At 43.9% G+C, this 18,944-nt stretch overlaps 1 protein-coding gene across 4 annotated transcripts in view; it reads right to left on the bottom strand.

The window, feature by feature from the left end:
- Positions 1–18,944, bottom strand: part of BLTP3A (bridge-like lipid transfer protein family member 3A) — a 636,759-nt gene that overhangs the window by 451,462 nt on the left and 166,353 nt on the right. For all 4 annotated transcript variants that reach the window (XM_086923213.1, XM_086923214.1, XM_086923215.1 and 1 more), the window contains exons 2-3: positions 3,856–4,018; positions 2,142–2,180 (exon numbers count right to left, since the gene is read on the bottom strand). In XM_086923213.1, the coding sequence (XP_086779339.1) occupies positions 2,142–2,180; positions 3,856–4,018 (202 nt within the window). The remainder of the gene's footprint in view (positions 1–2,141; positions 2,181–3,855; positions 4,019–18,944) is intronic.

The raw sequence follows: 18,944 nt of genomic DNA, 5'->3' as shown, positions 1-18,944 counted from the left end.
AGGACCAGTACCGCTGTTCCTCCCTGGTCCCTGATGGTCCTAATATCATCTGCAGCCTTTATGAGTGCAGTCTCAGTTCCATGCAGTTTACGGAACCCAAACTGAGAATCATCCAGAAGGCTGTTTTGTTCGATGTATTCTGATAGTTGTTTATTCATGGTTTTCTCCACTACTTTGGCCAGGAAAGGCAGGCTGGCAATTGGTCTATAATTTTTTTTAATGGTTTTATCTAGACCGATCTTTTTCAGGAGGGGTTTCAATAATGTGTTTTTTAATTTGTTTTGGAAGACCCCTGAATGGAACATGGCATTGCAAATTTGGGTGATAACTTTGCTAACCAAGTCAATTACTGGGGTGAAATTTTTTGGGGGGCAGGGATCTAAGGCTGAGCCTGTTTTTATCTGCCTCATAAGATCTATTATCTCCTCTTTCGATACCTCCCTGAATTTGGAGAATGAGCAATTGAGGGCTTTGCTTAGTTGTTTAGGTTTCATGTTTGTATCAGTTTTAGTTACTGAAAATTCAGAATAGATGTCATTTACTTTTGAGAAGAAAAAGCCAGCCAGTTCATTACAGAATTATTGTGATTGGGGAGGACTCATGTCTACCGATTTCCCTGCCAGTGTCTTAACTACCTCAAACAGTTGTCGACTAGAGTTTTTGGAATTTTCTATTTGCTGTTCGAAATATTTCTTTTTTTCCTCCTAAATCATTTTTTTATAGATGGCTAATGTGTCCTTATACCTGGACTTGCTTATATTGTCATAGGTCTTCCGCCAGATTCTTTCCTGATTCCTACATATCTGCTTTTGCTTTCTAAGGGTTTTTGAGTACCATGGGGCTGAAGGCACTTTCCTATTTTTAGAGATGGATTTTAGTGGAACATGTGCTTCCACCGCATTGCCTACCCAATCAAGAAACTGACCTACTGCTTTGTTAGGGTCTGGCTGAATATCTGGACGGGAGTTGGACAGGGACATTCTGAAGGTTTCGAAATCGATGTCCTTCCATACTCTAAACTTTCCCTGTGAAGGAGGGGTCCGTTTAGGGGTGTTGATCCGATTAATCGGAATTTGACACAGAATGACATGGTGATCGGTCCATGTGAGGGGCAATATGTCAGTTATCACCAGCTCATTGATGTTGGAAAAGATGCCATCTAAAATATGTCCAGCATCATGAGTTGGTGCGTTTATATACTGGTTTAAACCTAACATCTCACATTCTGCTATTAAAGATTGAGTTTCCGACTCCTCCATTTTATCTAAATGGAAGTTTAAGTCTCCCAGTGCCATGAAGGAGTCCTCAATGGCTAATGGTTCCATCCAGGACGTAAAGGAGGATAGAAACTCCGAGCGAGGACCTGGCGGTCTATAGATGAGCACTCCTTTAAGATTATATGAAGGGGTCAGATTGATAGTGAAATGTAACGCCTCAAATGCTGGCGACGATATAGGAGAGACTCTGACCGGGAAGATGTTCCGGGCAATGATTGCCAGGCCCCCTCCTCTTTTTCCTCCCTGTCTATCCAGCCTATATACCGCAAAGCCTTGTGGTACTGCTACCTGTAAATCAGGCTCAGATGTTTCATCCATCCACGTTTCGGTTATGAAAAGGACATCTATTTTGTGGTCCACAATTAGATCAGCAATCTCCTGCCTATGCCTAGACAAAGAGCGAGCATTAATAAGGGAGATAGTTGTGATAGCAGTCTCAAATGGGGTACAACCTCACAATATAACGTGTCTGATCAAAATACCACACATTATCAAGCATCATAAAATGTCAAAGCGCCTTCCTGCCTCAATATGACTGCATTTATTTATTTCTTTTTTTTATAACTCTCCTATCTTGCAAACACACAACCATATTGCAGTTTTTATCATTAACCCCAGAACATGGCATACAGTCCAATATATACCATTACTGCAAGTCAGTTAATGTAACACTTCGACAATGTATTTGTTCTTGTGTATGTGAAGCGCTATGAGTTGCCTACAAGAAGCTTCTGAACACTAACTTGGCCCGCAAAGACTGGGTAAGACAGTAAGAAGAAAAAGAGAAAGTGAGAAAGATTGTGCAAGAGGTTAGAAGAAAAGAGAGGGGAAAAAGGATACATATAAAAATATAATCCACATTACCAAACAAATAGGGTGGGTCTTCAGCTTTGTCCACTGTATCTGTGAAAGTGAAAAAGAAGGGTAAAAACTCATTCTCTGGTGAGTCACGTACCAGAAGTCTGTCCTCCTTATTGTTCTTCACCAGCATTTTCGTCTTGGGAGGGTAGATACCAGCCACACTTTTTTATCAAACTATTTCGTGCCCAGAAACTTTTGTGGCCTAGAGGCGTATGCTGTAGTGTCTGCCAACTCAGTGATTAATAGGGGAGGTAGGCTCCTTATCTTGTGGTGCTCGGTTTTATCGCTGTACTTAGCAAGCTTAGCAGTTATGTTTCTCTTACTCATCATGCTTGACATGTGCAGTGTTCATCACAAATGACATCCACTTTGTGCCTTTTCAGCCCGCTCCCCCTCCGTGGCACCCACTTGTTTTACTCTACCCTAACCCACGAGCCCCTTGTAAAAAATAACATACAAATAACGAACTGCAAACGAATGCTTAAATAAAGATAAGTTTAACGCATGGAAGAATGAACTTCTTGTAATTTCTAAAATGTATGACGATATAAAACACTGAAACTCATGGAAGCCAAGGTCTCAGAGGAAGGGGTGATCCCCATTCAGAGGGTGGCACTCAAACCTACGAAGCCACTCCCAGTGAGGAGAGATGGGGGAAGGGGGACGGGGGTGTTGAAGGGCAAGAGAAGACGAGGCCACAGCTGTAGACAGATAGTGCTTATTTGTAAAATAAATAAAAACATAATAAGTGCAGGGGCCAAAGTGTTTCTTAGGAGCCTATGGCCGGGACACTCCGATGCCCTGGCCACCTACCATGTTTGTACGGCCTTCTTGATTCACCTCTCACGTGTTTTATCCCCAACCTGCCTCTACTGTCTCACCGTTTCATTCACATCCCCACTTTCTCCCTTTGTCACTATTATATCAAATGTTTCTCTTACCCCTTATTGCTGTGCCTTTTCTGTCTTTATCTTTTAATCTGGGCCAAAGTCTGATGATATAAAACAAGTTCCGGTACCAAAATTGAACGCTGCAGCCAATCATCTACAATCACTAGCACAAATTAAGCAAAGCAGAGGCCACCCCGCACAAAAACACTAAGGCAGTTTTGTTTGGAAAGAAAAGCAAAGCAAAAACTTACGTTTGTACTGCCGAACTACGGTCGAAAAATAGAGCTACAGGTGCAATTTTTAAGGTGGAGCGAAATCACTGTGCACACTTCAGATTTAGTAAACAAGTAAGGGGCCACAATTCGCATTGTTCTTGCTTTAAACTTATAACAAACATAATGATAAATATTCAAATAAGTGATATTATTTGTTTCGTCTATACTAAACTCCAAAAAAAAAAAAAAGATTACCTTATTTGAGTTACATAATTTTTTTTTTACATCAGGGATCGTTGAAAAAAGATGTGACAATCCTGAACCGCTACCCTCAAATGTACCCAAGTAAACTTCATCACTTCAGGACAACCTTCATTCTATCTACTGCAGCACTGCTTTGCCCCAACTTACCCAAATAGCAATCTTCCCCTAAGGGCACAAGACTCTGCTTTTTATCTCACGTGGTACTACATATTTATACTATTCGTCTCCAAGTCAGGCACCGTTTTGCAAGACACCACGCCTTTCCCTGGTGTGTCAAAATATGTCTATTTTTTTGGCACTAGATGGACTGCCTGCGGCATGACGCCCTTCGCTCTGCCAGCCCCTCACCCGTATGGAGGCCTTGTTACAGAAGACTTTGGTGATGGCTAGCCAGGTGGGCAAGTCCAGCATGTTCTGTAGAACCTCCTCATCCAGCTCCAGGTTGGTGAGCTGTCCTTCTCCTTTCAGGGTGCTCAGGTTGATTTTATCTGGCGACAGATTCTTGGCGAACCTGAAAATAAAAAAGAGAGGAAATAGCATCTCACACACGATAAAGCACGATATTTCAAATACTCTCCTGAGCTGGTATCTGATGTACAGCACCAAAAAGAATTTTCTGAACATCTTTCTCCATGAATTTTAAATCCATCTCACAAGAAGGACACCACTAGTTGTCAAAGGCATGCTGCTTTAAATAACAACGCATAATATAGTAGCAACACCATCTCAGGGTCGAAGCTGGGGGAAATTATTTCAATAAGTGCAGAGGAAGGTCTTGAAAGACATACAACAGGAATATCATTGTGTTTGGAAAAATTAATCCTTTGTGTGAATGACAGCAAAAGAGAGATCTAAGATAAATATGGCAATGACAATATTCATTTCAAGCCCCACATATTTTACAGATGTTGTCGCCCCCAGCCACATTCTATTCTATGATTATTCTTGCTATGGGCACCGGTCTATGCCTACATAAATCTTCCAAGGATATAATGACCATGTCCCCGCAGTGCATTCATCCATATCTGATGTACTCCAATTAAGTTACGAGCTCAATAAAATGAAAGTGAATATGAAGCACTGATGAAAGCCTCTGTCGCGCTTCTCTGATCGCAGTAAATGAAGCAGTCATTGGCAGGGGCAGCTCCTCCGCTATGGCGTTGGAGCGTCGCCCCACTGCTGGAAGGAGCAGGGGAAAACGTACAATAAAGTTGTACGTTGTGGAACTGTTATGGGCCTCGGGGAGGAAACAAGTTAGTCTGGCCACACGCAAGCATACTTGGGGAGGGGGGTCTGGAATTGCCCTGTCTGGATTTATACGATCAATCAATCAATCAATCAGAGTACTTGTAAAGCGCGCTACTTACCCGTGAGGGTCTCAAGGCACTGAGGGGAGGGGGTGCCAATACTGCTCGAAGAGCCAGTTCTTGAGGAGTCTTCTGAAGGCGAGTAGGTCTTGGGTCTGTCGTAGGTGGGTAGGGAGGGAGTTCCAGGTCTTGGCGGTGAGGTAGGAGAAGGATATGCCACCGGAGGTTGTTCGTTGGATGCAGGGGACAATGGTGAGGGAGAGGCTGGCGGAGCGGAGCTGGCGGTGGGGGTGTAGAAGCAGAGTCTGCTGTTCAGGTAGGCTGGTCCGGCGTTGAGGAGTGCTTTGTGTGCGTGGGTGAGGAGCTTAAAGGTGATCCTCTTGTCAACGGGGAGCCAGTGTAGGGCTCTCAGGTGGGGGGTGATGTGGCTGCAGCGGGGGACGTTGACGCTCAGTCGGGCGAAGGTGTTTTGTATGGGTTGTAGTCGACGTAGGTGTTTGGCTGGGAGTGCGTTGCCGTACTCCAGTCTGCTGCTGAGGAGGGCCTGTGTCCCCGTTCTTTTTGTTTTGGTCGGGATCCACTTGTAGATCCTGCGGAGCATGCGGAGGGTGTTGTAGCAGGAGGAGGAGACGGCGTTGACCTGTTTGGACATGGAGAGGGAGGAGTCGAGGAGGAATCCTAGGTTGCGTGCATGGTCGGTGGGTGTTGGTGCTGTTCCCAGTGTGGTCGGCTGCCAGGAGTCATCCCAGGCTGAGGGGGTGGGTTTGACGATGAGTACCTCCGTCTTGTCCGAGTTTAGCTTCAGACGGCTGTTGCTCATCCAGTCGGCGACAGCCTTCATTCCCTCGTGGAGGTTGGTTTTGGCAGTGTGCGGGTCCTTGGTGAGGGAGAGGATGAGCTGGGTGTCGTCAGCGTAGGAGATGATGTTGAGGTCGTGTTGGCAGGCCACTTGTGCGAGGGGGGCCATGTAGACGTTAAACAGCGTCAGGCTGAGGGATGAGCCCTGGGGGACGCTGCAGATGATGTCAGTGGTTTCGGATCGGAAGGGCGGGAGGCGGACGCTCTGGGTTCTGCCGGAGAGGAAGGACGTGGTCCAGTCGAGGGCCTTTCCTTGGATTCCGTCTTCTAGGAGGCGTGTCTTTAGAGTGCGATGGCAGACTGTGTCGAAGGCGGCTGACAGGAGGATGAGGGCTGATGTTTCGCTGTTGTCTAGTTGGCGCCTGATGTAGTCTGTGGCGGCGATGAGGGCTGTCTCGGTGCTGTGGTTGCGTCTGAATCCGAAATGGGACGGGTCCAGGATGTTGTTCTCTTCGAGGTGGCGGGTCAGTTGCATGTTGACGATTTTCTTGATGACCTTCGCTGGGAACGGGAGCAGGGAGATGGGCCGGAAGTTCTTGAGGTCCTTGGGGTCCGCATTGGGTTTCTTGAGGAGGGCGTTGATATCAGCGTGTTTCCAGCTTTCTGGGAATGTCGCTGCTTCGAAGGAGATGTTGATGACCATCCGTAGTTGGGGTGCGATGGCTGTGTCTGCTTTGTTGAATACGTGGTGTGGGCACGGGTCCGACGGAGATCCTGAGTGGTTGGAGTTCATGACCTTGAGTGTCTCGTTGACGTTGGACCAGAAGGTCAGGCGGTTGGCGCTGGTGGTGTTCACAGGGGAGATGGAGTCTGGCGTAGTCGGGGCAGTCATGGTGTTGAAGCTGTCATGGATGTCAGCGATCTTGCGGTGGAAGAAGGTGGCTAGTGAGTTGCACAGTTCTTGTGATGGCGGTATGTCATTGGCGTTGGCACTGGGGTTGGAGAGTTCCTTGACGATGCTGAAGAGCTCTTTGCTGTTGTGTGCGTTGTTATCCAGGCGGTCTTTGAAGGAGGATCTCTTGGCTAATTTGATGAGGTGATGATGTTTGCAGATGGCGTCCTTGTGGGCTGCGAGGTTGTCCGGAGTGCGTTTGAGGAGCCATATCTTCTCCTAGCTACCTAGCAGCTCAGCTGTAGCATGCAGTGCATTAGCTCAATGAAGAGCAGAGATTGTTGTTGGGTGGTTTGTGATGGTGTTCCCTTTGTCCGAGCTTTTAATGATGGGGCGGGTGTTTCTGCTTCGATGCCGTAAGTGGTCAGACAAGTATGCAGAGAGCGGGAGAGGACGGTCAGACTTGCATTACTTAGAGCCCCTAAGCACCGGATTTTAATATTTGGACAACGTGCCCATTTGGTCTTATTGTGCGAATTAGGTCAGTTGATAAGTGACTTGCCGGTTAGTGTGACACCTTTCTGGACATATACCCCAATGACTGGTTTATTACACTAACAGATGTCATACAGACTTTGTCCTGGGCCCGGGCCAGATTTTATAGTTTGCTAAAATTGCTGCAAAAGCTCGTGGGATTTGGCCTTTTTTCCCTGAGGTCCCGCAAAAGTCGCAGACTCTGAGGACACTACTGAACATAGCAGGAGGCCAGAGACTAATCTTGCATGTTTATAGGGCATTACGAGAGGAATTACCACTCAGTGACCTGCCTGTACATAACGGGTAGTATGAGATTTTGGGGACTCCTCTTACTGCAAAAGACTGGGAGTGAGCTCATGAAGGGGTAAAGGGGACCTCTACGAATGTGAGATTCAAGTTGCTCCAATATAATGTAGTGTACCTCACACTGACCACACTACATGCTTTTTATCCAGCAAAATTGCCCTATTGTCACCGCTGAGCCGGGTGGGAAGCAGACTTTGCACATATGTTTTGTGGGTGTCCCGGGTTAGATCATTTCTGGCAGACAGTTTTGACTTCCTTGAATACAGTTACGGGGTAGGCCATTCCTCTGGATGTGGGGCTGAGTCTGCTGGGACGGGTCCCAGTTTGAAAGAAAAAGAAGCTTAGCAGGACATTTCTCCTCTTGAGTTTAGTACTTGACAAGCAGAGACTAGCCATTAGATGGTTATCCCTATAGCGCCGAAAGTGCCTGAATGGCTCCTTGACATCGATGAATGGGCAGTGGCAGAGGAAAGCCACATGAAAAAAACACTGATCATAAACTTACAGATGATCTTCAGGCCTGGGCGGCAGTGCTTACAGAACTTCTGGAACCCCCGGATTCCCTGCCCCCATTAGTTTTGGGTTACTGAGTTGAGTGAGAGGGCTAGTCGTTTGGCTGCGAGATTTGGAGTGAGGTGTGTTGTGAAACCACACTGCTACGAGGATTTGCATCCTGTGATATTCTCTGAACGTTGTATTCTTTATTCGCGTGAACGGGTAGAGCACTTTTGGGTGGGAAGAAGGGAGGGTTGCAGCTGTTTTTATATTCTACAACAATGTTTATATATGAGAAACTTGTCATGTTTAAAATGCCCTCAAAAAAGTATACAAAAATCAAGAACAGGATTAATCATACAATAGACACACCACACCGCCTGCATGCACATACGTTTGGCTCCATTACACTAACCACTGATCAGATGTTTAAATAAATCTTCCTCCATGGTGGACCTGCCCGAACTATCCGCATGCTGATCCAGGTGATCTAGGATTGGTGTGTCATTCAGTACTGAATTTCTATGATTTTTGCCACTATCAAGTTGTTTGACTCAACAAGGGCAAGTATGAGATAAGTTCTAGAGCGTGACCATCCCTGCTTTCATTACGGAGAGCTACCTGTGTCATGAAGTGCAGCAGTCTTACACATCTATTTGATTCACTAGACTTTGCCAATAGTAAAGCAGTGGAAGGCTTTGTGAAAGCTCCGGCCTTGGAAAGTTCCCAGGATCCAAATTATTATTATATTGTCTACAAAAAAAGCCCTCAATTGTGAACTGTGCCAATTATTCGGACAACGTATTGTTGGATCTCCACTGGTGATTTACTGATAAGCTTTCATAGAGGCTTTAATACATCTTTACACAGCAGAGATTTTTGTCCCAGTTCTGGTGTGTCTAGCCCCTGTTTCCTCTCAAAAGCTCACATTACATTCATCACCCCCTTCTCTTCATTGATCATCTCAGCCAAGGGTTAACTTCGATACTCTTACAAAGTACATACATTGGCATTTTGTTTTCTCTGCAAATATTTCCTTATTGGCTACTAATTCTATACTTTAACATGTATTTATTCAGTGAGGATGGATCACCTGTTGGACTAAAATGCACTCTCTAAATGTCATGCCAGTAAGACACCAAGCCCAGTAAGGATTACTCATAGGGTGCTGTCTATTTCTCTTCTCTTAATGTCCAAAACTCATTTACAACTGTCAGTCCACACTCATATATACAAAGAAGAAGTCAGAAAAGCCACAAACAAAAGTACAGATTGAAAACGTCTCAAAATAACTGGTAACGGAATGGGACAGATCCTTGTAGGTACAAAAAGAGGATGCAGAAAAGCTATTTCTGTTAAATAGATTTATATTATAATAACAGAGGGAAAGGCATACAGATGATGTTAATCGTCCAGCAGCTAGAGTCTAAGGGCCATATGTATGAAAAAGTCATTTTGTGATTCTCAAATAGCGATTTTTTGCGAATCGCTATTTGAGAATCGCAAAATGCTATACGTGTAGGATTTGCAATAATTTTTGCAAATCCTATATATTCCTTAATTGCGAATCGCAAATTGCGTTTCGCAATTAAGGAATACCTCCCCATTCATTCCTATGGGCCTAGAGGCCCATAGGAATGACTGGGAAGACATTCTCAATTTGCAATTAGCGAATCGCAAATTGAGAATGCAATTTCAAGGGTGCAGGGGTGTCAAAAGGACACCCTGTTGCACCCCTGAAATAAGCATGGGTGCATAGAGATTACCCTGTTGCACCCCTGAAATAAGCATGGGTGCATAGAGATTACCCTATGTACGATTGATGTACAAGCATTGTACACCTCTATACCACATGCTATGGGAATAGAGGCAGTGGAGGAAGCGTTGCTCCAGATGGAATATGACGAACCACTAAATATCTTCCTATTGGAGTTATTGAATTTCGTGTTGATGCACAGTTACTTTGAATGTGACAAACGGTGGTACCTCCAAAAGTCAGGAACATCTATGGGCAATCCGGCTGCCCCAGCCTACGCGAATATTTTCATGCATCAATATGAACAAAAACACATCATGCATAACGAACAATGGAAACATGGACTAAGGATGTATATAAGATATATTGACGATATATTTATACTATGGAAAGGTGATAAAGAAAATTTGATTAAGAACATCAGTCAGCTAAACTCCATAGACTCACGCATCCAATTCACATCAGAAATTCATGACAAACTGATCAATTACCTAGATGTGACTATCATGAAAGAAGACGACCACTTTGAAACTACACTATATACCAAAAAAACAGATCGGAACAATCTATTGATATACCAGAGTTTTCATCCTAGCCCACTCAAACAACATCTACCGTACTCCCAACTATTGCGAGTAAAAAGGATTGTCTCAAACCCGCAGGTATCACTGACACAAACAGAAAATATGTTACAACGTTTCAAAAAACGTGGATACCCGGAGAGCACATTGAAAACAGCCCAACAAAGGGCACAGCTGAAATCCAGAGAGATGTTACTTGACTCGAAACCGACCAAGAAGGATGCAAAAATAACATGCGTTAGCAAGTATTCCACCGTAAGCCATTTGGTTAAGAAAGCAATTAAAAAACATTGGCCAATGTTACAAACTGAACCAGATTTCCAAAACATTTTTATGGAGGAACCCGTGTTCGCATACACCCGAGCCAAAAATTTGGGCGAAATCATTAAATATCCAGACAACAAAGAGGACAAAAAAACCTACAAAGGAACCATCCCTTGCAGAAATTGTAGCAACTGCCAGAATATCTTGGAAGGTAACACCATCAGACATCCGATGAAAGGGAATCAAATTAAACTAGCAGTCACAGGAACTTGCGATACCAAAATTGTCATCTATTTAATTAAATGCCCATGTGGCAAGGTGTACGTTGGTCACACGGAACGCAAACTAAAGACTAGATTAACAGAACACAAAAGCAACATTAGAACAAAGGTGATGAAATCCACGTTGGCCACACATTTCTTGGAACAAAGACACCAAATCAATCAAATAAAGGCCTGCATCCTTGAAATTGTTGAGAAGAAAGATGACAAAGACAACAAAAAAACTTTACTCATGCGAGAAAATCACTGGATTTTTTATTTACAGAGCTTGGTACCTTATGGAATTAATGAAAGAGTGGAATATAGTTGTTACTTGTAAATACACTAACGATGATGATAACTGCATATGAGCTTTATGACTGGCATGCATACCCTTTGATTTCATTTTCACTATCATTTGTCAACCAACTTGTATCTTGAAACGAGATTTGCATGTATTTTCTACTGACGTAGAATGATTTACCTATGAACGTACACGCTGTTTTAAATAGCTCGAGTATCAACAGCGAGTGTTTCTTTAAATGCACTGGGTCTTTAAATCCAAACACTTCTGGTTAGTACGTCACACGCCGCCGGTAGAGGAGATCGTGTCAAACGCTGCAAGCACAGAGGGGAAAGCGCGCGTAACTTTGACTCGTCCCGGGTAAGAATTGCCGATTTCTTAAAGTAAGCAGCGCGTAACATGTTCAGTTTAGTTGCTTAATAGAATTACGACTAACCCAGATGGGCACTGTAACCAGTGCGTATTTTTGATAAACAATACCTTGCACACCACGACGCGTTAAAGCTACGGTACAATTTGGAAAGACCCTGGTGAATTAACCTGTAGTGTACGCCCTAGAAACCATAGGGAGATGGTATAACTGAATACCAGGAATTCATGAATCGTTTATAACAAAGTGGTTACATAGTATTTGACATTTTTGACCTGTATTTGAATTTGAACTCTATCAGTACTGGTTGTGTTTAGATTATGACATTGTGATGTAATATAACATCTATATATAACATCTATATATGATTTGGTGATAGATATATTTTTTCATGTTGTAGATTTCCCTGATGAAGCCCTACGGGCGAAATACATTGGATTTTCCATGGATTGTGAAATTTTAATTCATGTTTGAAAAATGAAGGAAATATATAAAACGTGACTACAACAACTAGTTACCAATATATATGGTTGAAACTGAAAAGGATGAATTAAAAATCCTGAAAAGAATAAGAAAGACTTTGTTTCATTTTGTGAATAAACTTTATTGACAATGTTCAGCTGAGGTATTCAGCAACACACGGCAGTGCCCTGGGAGCCACCATCGTATGGTTTACGATAGTGCTATCCACACATTTATACGTAACTCCCGAGCAGGGAGCAAACCCCAAGGAGCACGTCACACACAGAAGATTTGAGAAAAAAACATCGTAGTGCACAGTATATAACCACGTTTTTGAATTCAGCAGTATACCATAGGGCTGACTCAGTGGAGTGTTGAGGTCTAAAACCGGATTGATTGGGGTGAAGCAGATTTGCATCTTCCAAGAATGTAGTAAGTTGGCGGTTGACGAATTTCTCTGTAATCTTGCTAAGGCAAGGTAGAAGAGAAATCGGTTGTAAATTAGAGAGAGTGGAGGGGTCCGCAAGTTGTTTCTTTTGTAGTGGCTTTACTGCTGCGAGGTTCCATTCTTCAGGAATCTTAACAGTTGCCAAAGAGGCATTTATTATTTGGTTTATGATGGGATTTATGATTTCAATTATGGCACGTAAGATCAAGGGGGAACAGGGATCAAAAGGGGATCCTGATTTAGAGGTAAGGATCACCTGACGTGATTCTTCAGGGATAATTGGTTTAAAAGTTTGTTAGGTCACCCTCTCTTTACCAAGAGTGGTGTTATTGTTGATGGGAAAAGAGAGGGGAAGTGAAACAAATGGTGGAGATGATGCTTGTGGTAATTAAAGTAGTAATGTTGAAAGCGGTAGTGGTGTTGGTAGTAGTAGTGATGGTGGAAGTAATGGGTAGTAATGGTGACAGAGGTGTAAAGGATTATGGTACTGGTGATACTAGAGGGTATAATGGTGCTAAAGATAGTAGTGAAGAACTTTATTGCCAAGATTTCAAAAGGTTATGCACTGACCCTTTATAACGTTTTGGTGAACTTTAATATGCATGGTTGGTTACCGGGCACTTAACACTGAAAAGAAATAAGCAGCCTTGCAATGTTCTCAGGGCACAGCAGATGCCATGTCTGCTGTGAGCCACGGTAACAAGCAGGGCAGCAAGCAGTACAGGGTAAAGCAGGTGCAAGGATCGCTAAAGTTCATCGGTTGATGTCAACTCTTTTGCATGATGGTTTTTATTCCTTCAAGGGGTGGAAGCAGACAGAAGTGGGCAAGGTGCTGTCGCCCACACTGCCTGAAGAGCCAAACACTGAATGGCTGTTCTGTTGCCTTATGCTAAATCTAGCTGACAATGTTTACAAGTCAAAGGTTGAAGGGGGTGACCCAATTTCCAAATCTGTATATGATGACCTGGGAGGGGGCAGAACTAAACTGCAAATGATAGCCCAACAAAGCAATGTCTAAAGTGGACTGATCCAAAGGTCATATTCACAGATTACCTTTGTAGGTAAAACATTGATGTTGATTACTTCTTTTGACAAACCCCATTCGTAAAATATGTTCACTGTAATAATTCTTGCTTGAATCTCTTCGGAAACCCTGACAAGTTTAGAAGGCAGCCAAGATATCATAATAAAAAAATCATTACAAATTACATTAACATACCATTATATTCATAAATATAAACACATACAAAGAAGGGCTCGGGGTCAGCCCTCTTCCGACATTGGTCATTTACATTCTGCCTCACCCATGACAGCATACAGCATGGGCCAATGGGTCAGCCACTTCAGCCATTGGCTCTCACTTCACCTGTCAGAAATGGCATATGTCTGACCACATGCGGACATATGTCTAGAAAATGAGTGCACTTCACTGCCAGGGTTGTTAGTCCAGGCCTTTAGTTTTCCATTTCCTCTTTTATAAGACCCCTTTCATTTCATTTTTTCTTCTCTTTTATTTCCATTTTTTAGACCATACCCCAGCTCCTCAAATAGTGCTAACAGGCTGCTTGCTTACTGCTCTCTTCATCTGCAGTGCACCACATCCCACAGCCTCTAAAGCAGGTAGCCATCACAGAATGTTGTTGGCCATGGCATATCGACGTTTTACCATTCGAAGATCGCCAGCGTGTTGGTTCTAAAGATAGCAGCCAAGCTGCTATGTTTAATTGCATTTGTTATTGCAAGGATATCCCTGTCAAGCATCTGTTGTTGAGTTTGTGTTTCACTGTGATTGTATAAGTGGGTGAATGCAAGAATGAGTCAGATGCTGGATGAATTGATATGTGAGTGTAAGGATTAGTAAGAGAGTGCATGTATGATGACTTATTGAGTGCCTAAAACCATCAATGATTGAAGAGGCACCTTCAATTATAAACCAGATCTACTAGCATGGCCAGTGATTGTTACGTAGTAAAAGGAGTTCACCAAGATTTCAAATAATACAACACAGGCACACCATGGTCAGCAGAAGAAAAAGAAGTTACAGGACATGAGGCTGGAGGTTTTACTTCAAAACACAGACCGAATGGATGCAAAACGTGCTGCTTCGGTGTAAGAGTTCCGTTGTGTGTGGTTAATAAAAGTATGCTACCGATACCCATGGCTACGTCTTTTGAGTATTACTTAAGGTTTCAATGTACAATTGAACAAAACAATTTGAATTTCCACTTCTTGTTTCGGACAGTTTCACTTTACTGCATGGACATAGAGCTTTGGCCTGCCACACTGATGTCGTTAAAACACTGCAAAAGGTATGTATTGATTTAACAAATTTACATGCAATAACTTTGTAAATAAAATGCAACAGGTAGGCTGGCTGACAGCAAGAAACTTGGCTCTGCCTAACATGTGACTGATTCTCTCATTCTGGCTCTACTGGCCTTGTACAATTCATTGCTGTTAATTTTTTGGATGGAAAGGCGCCAGCTGGGGATTTCTCGGGCACTGATGCAAGCATTTATTTTTTGAGCCTGATAGCAAAATGTTAACCAAATGCAACCATCATGACGATTGTGATCATCTCAAAAACAGAGACTTCAAAAGTCCTTATCCCGTAGGCTGTGGGCCTGAATATTTCCACTTTATCTAGTCATAAGAATTATTGTTTTAGCGAATAAAGAGGCCAGAACACAGAGTCAGATTCCAGTAGCAGAGAAAATGCCCCAACCGGGTCAAAGGGTCCAAAAAGGGGTAGAACAGTCATGAATGGGTGATCTTATGGGGGAAGAGGAGGGCATGTTGGGCCTGATTACAAGGCGCCGTTTTGGTGCGTTGCGAAGGGATTGTAAGTGGTGTGATGAATCCACGTTGTCCTACTTATGGGACCTTATTAAGAAAATAGGAGCTATTTATCGCGCCTAATAAATAACGATACGACTGGGAACGTTATTTATAGGGTGTGACAAATAGTTCCTATTACAAGTAGGGGAATAACATGAGGATTACGTTGTTTAACGCACCAAAATACGCATGATACAGTAAATAGCGCATGCTTTTCCCCTGTTAAATTTCATCAGTTTTGACTAGCCGAAATTTAACTAAGGTTGAGGTATTTAGCACATCCAATAATTGTCTAACGTAATAAATACAACCAAACACCTAATCTGGAAAGGTGCACAAACCGGGGTTTACGCAGTTGTCTGAGAACTACGAGCCACTTGTAATCAGGCCCTTAATAGGGGCTTCTGTTGACTATAGTGTGGGCTCCTACAAAATCTGACACAGGTCACAGCAGAGGCAAAGCCTGCATTCCTTCCCTTTATTCTCGCTCTGCTGCCATCCGAGCCCCCAGAGTCAGCCCAGCCTCCCTCCGAGCTCGGAACCAGGCACAGAGAGGGTGAAGAAAGGCCACATTGTCAGGCAGATGGTATTACGATGCCAGTCACATGGGCCGCGCCTTGGTCTATTTCTAGCTTTCCTGCTGACCCTGCAAGGGGCGCAGGGACAGAGAATTTCTAGGACAAATGCAGAACCCTCTCTGCACTCGTCCTCAGAACACCAGTCTAAGGAGGCTGCAGATCCAGTAATACCCCTTGTCTAAGCAGTGTCGCAGAACAATTTGCATTTTTTATCTAGCCTACAGGCTCGTCCCATGGAAGCACTGTGGTCTACACCGATCTACTGGGCTCCCTGCAAGCAGAGTTTCTGCATTAGTTATCACCAACAGATGATCCAAGTGAGCACCGTACCACTCCTCTTGTCTCCTCCAAGGCCAGTGTTTCAATTTTCTGCCTCTAATAGCCCTTTCAGGTATTTCCTACAGCAGGAACACTGCGTTTAAAAGAAGATCTTATGTGCTACTCACACAGCTGCATATCGCCCATCGCTTCAGCACCATTCAGTACAGGTGATACATTTACCAAACCATGTAATGTATCCCACAGATACCAGATTCAAGTGAATGCTTTGAGCTCATTCTGTACCATCCACAACTTCAAACCAGCTCTCCCAACAGTATTCGCTCCAACACAGCACTGCCCCTGGAGCATCTGAGCAGGAGACATCCCTACAACATTCTCTACAGTCTGTCCCAAAACAAGGTCCTATACCGTTCCACCTTAACCAGTGCTCTAATACCATTTTGTATGTTATGTTATATTCATTAGTGAAGCGCATTCGCACCCACAAGGGTATCCAGCACTGAGCAGGGGCGATTGCCTAGCCTGGCCTACAGCTGGGATTATTTGAAAAGTCAGATCTTCAGCTTCTTGAGGAAGTCAAGAAGAGAGAAGGAGGCTCTGATAGTGGGTGGTCTTTCCATACTTTAGGAACAATGTACAAGAAGGCCCCACCTAGGCACCAGTTACTGTGTATGCGTGAGATGTGTGCTGGCAGGAGGATGGCGGAACGGAGGTGCCTGGGTGGGTAGTGAAAAGCTATCTGTCTGTTTAGTTACGTGGAGAGTGAGTTGTGTAGTGCCTTGAATGTGTGAGTGAGAAGTTTGATCTGAGCACATTTGTTTATCAGGAGCCAGTGGAGATCTCTGAGGTGAAATGTGATTTGACTTCTGTGTGGGAGGTTGAGGATGGGTCAGGCTGCTGAATTCAGGATGGTTTGTAGACTTCTGATGAGTTGCTTGGTGATTCCAGCGTAGAGTGTTGCCCCGTAACCTAGTTGGCTGATATAGAAGGTGGGAATGACGTTTTTCAGGAGTTACTTGACAGCCATTTGGAGACCTTCCCGAGTATCTTCAGGGTGTGAAATCTACATGTTGTAATAGCCTTGACTAGTGTGGTCATGTCCAATTTGCTGTCAATGATTATCCAGAGGTTCCTGACATGGTGCTTGTAGAGGGTGTACGGCTGAGTTCGGTTAACCACCGGTGAGGTGTACTGACTGAAGATCAATACTGATGTTTTATCTGCATTGAGCCTGAGACGGGTGGTTTTCATCCAGTTAGCTACTTTGATCATGCATGGGGTGAACTCGTTTCTTGTGTTGAGGGTCTTTTCCGAAACAAAAATGATGAGCTTTGTGTCATCAACATAGGAGAAAAGTTGATGTGTGCACAGATGACATTGGCAAGGGGGATCCATGTAGAAGCTGAAATGGGCAGGGCTGAAGGACGAATGTTGAGGTACTCCATAGATGAGTTTGCAGGCTTCCAAGGAGTATGGTGCCTGGATAACAGCTTGAGTTCAGTCCGTCAGGAAGGAGAAGATTCAGCTGAGAGCAGGTCCTTGGATGTCAATCTTGTGTGAGCATTTGATGAGAATGGGGTAGATGCGTTGTCAAATGTTGCAGAGAGGTCCTGGAGGATGAGGTTTGCATGGTATACTCTGTCCAGGAAATGGGGATTTAGTCTGTGGAGACAAGGAGTGATGTTTGTGTATTGTGGTTGGGCCTGAAGCCGTACTGCATGGCTTCTAGGAGCTAGTTGTAGTTGAGGTGGTCGGTGAGACATCTGCTGATGAGCTTCTGTAAGACCTTAACCAGGTAGGATACCAAGGAAGGAATATGCTACTTACCAGTATGCATCTGTTCTTGGCATAGAGGGCTGCAGAGTGGTACATTATGAATAGATCGCCATCTGGTGTTGGGCTCGGATGATTGCACTTTGTTTTTCTCTTGGAGAGTCTTTTGTCTCTTGGTGACTCCTCCCTTGGTTGGTAGTGCGCATGGGCATCGGCTCCATCCTTAGATTGTTTTGCTATAGTAGGGTTAGATGGAGTAGTATAGTAGAATACAGATAAGAGTGCCCATGTAAGTGTATCTAAATAAGATAATGTTGGAACAGACACAGGTTTCCGGGGAGGCTGGGAGGGCATGTACCACTCTGCAGCCCTCTATGCCAAGAACAGATGCATACTGGTAAGTAGCATATTCCGTTCGAGGCATATGGGCTGCAGATGGTACATTATGAATAGACTATACAGCAGTTCTCTCCCTAGCGGTGGTCGCCCGTGTCTGTTGCAACTGTCTGAAACAATGTTTTTAATACTGCTTGTCCCACTCTAGCTTGTTGTGTTGTGTGCACATCTACACAATAGTGTTTTGTGAAGGTGTGCGGTGTAACCCAGGTAGCCGCTTTGCATATGTCATCTAGTGGAATGTTCCCCAGAAATGCCATAGATGCTCCTAGTTTACGTGTAGAGTGAGCTCTAGGAGGAACAGTTAATGTTCTCTTTGCCTTTAAGTAGCATATTTGAATGCATTTTACAATCCATCTGGCAATGCCCGCTTTGGAGATGGGATTGCCTTTATGTGTGGGAGAAAACGCTACAAATAGCTGTTTTGTCTTTCTGAAAGTTTGTGTTCTTTCTATATAGTACAATATGGCCCTTCTAACATCCAGTGTATGTAGGGCTCTTTCAGCTACTGTTTGTGGTTTTGGAAAGAAAACCGGTAATTCCACTGACTGATTGATGTGGAATGCTGAAATAACCTTCGGTAAGAATTTTGGGTTTGTTCTAAGAACCACTTTATTTTGGTGTAGCTGCATAAATGGTTCTTGAATCGTAAAAGCCTGCAGTTCACTATTTGTCACACTCTTCTAAGTGACGTGATAGCTATGAGGAAGGCTACCTTCCATGTGAGGAATTGTATTTCACACCTATGCATAGGTTCAAATGGTGGCCCCATTAGTCTGGTAAGCACTAT

The sequence above is a fragment of the Lissotriton vulgaris genome, chromosome 5 (genome assembly GCF_964263255.1).
Source record: "Lissotriton vulgaris chromosome 5, aLisVul1.2, whole genome shotgun sequence".
Classification (NCBI taxonomy): Eukaryota; Metazoa; Chordata; class Amphibia; order Caudata; family Salamandridae; genus Lissotriton; species Lissotriton vulgaris.
This window is presented reverse-complemented; position numbering and strand designations above follow the sequence as displayed.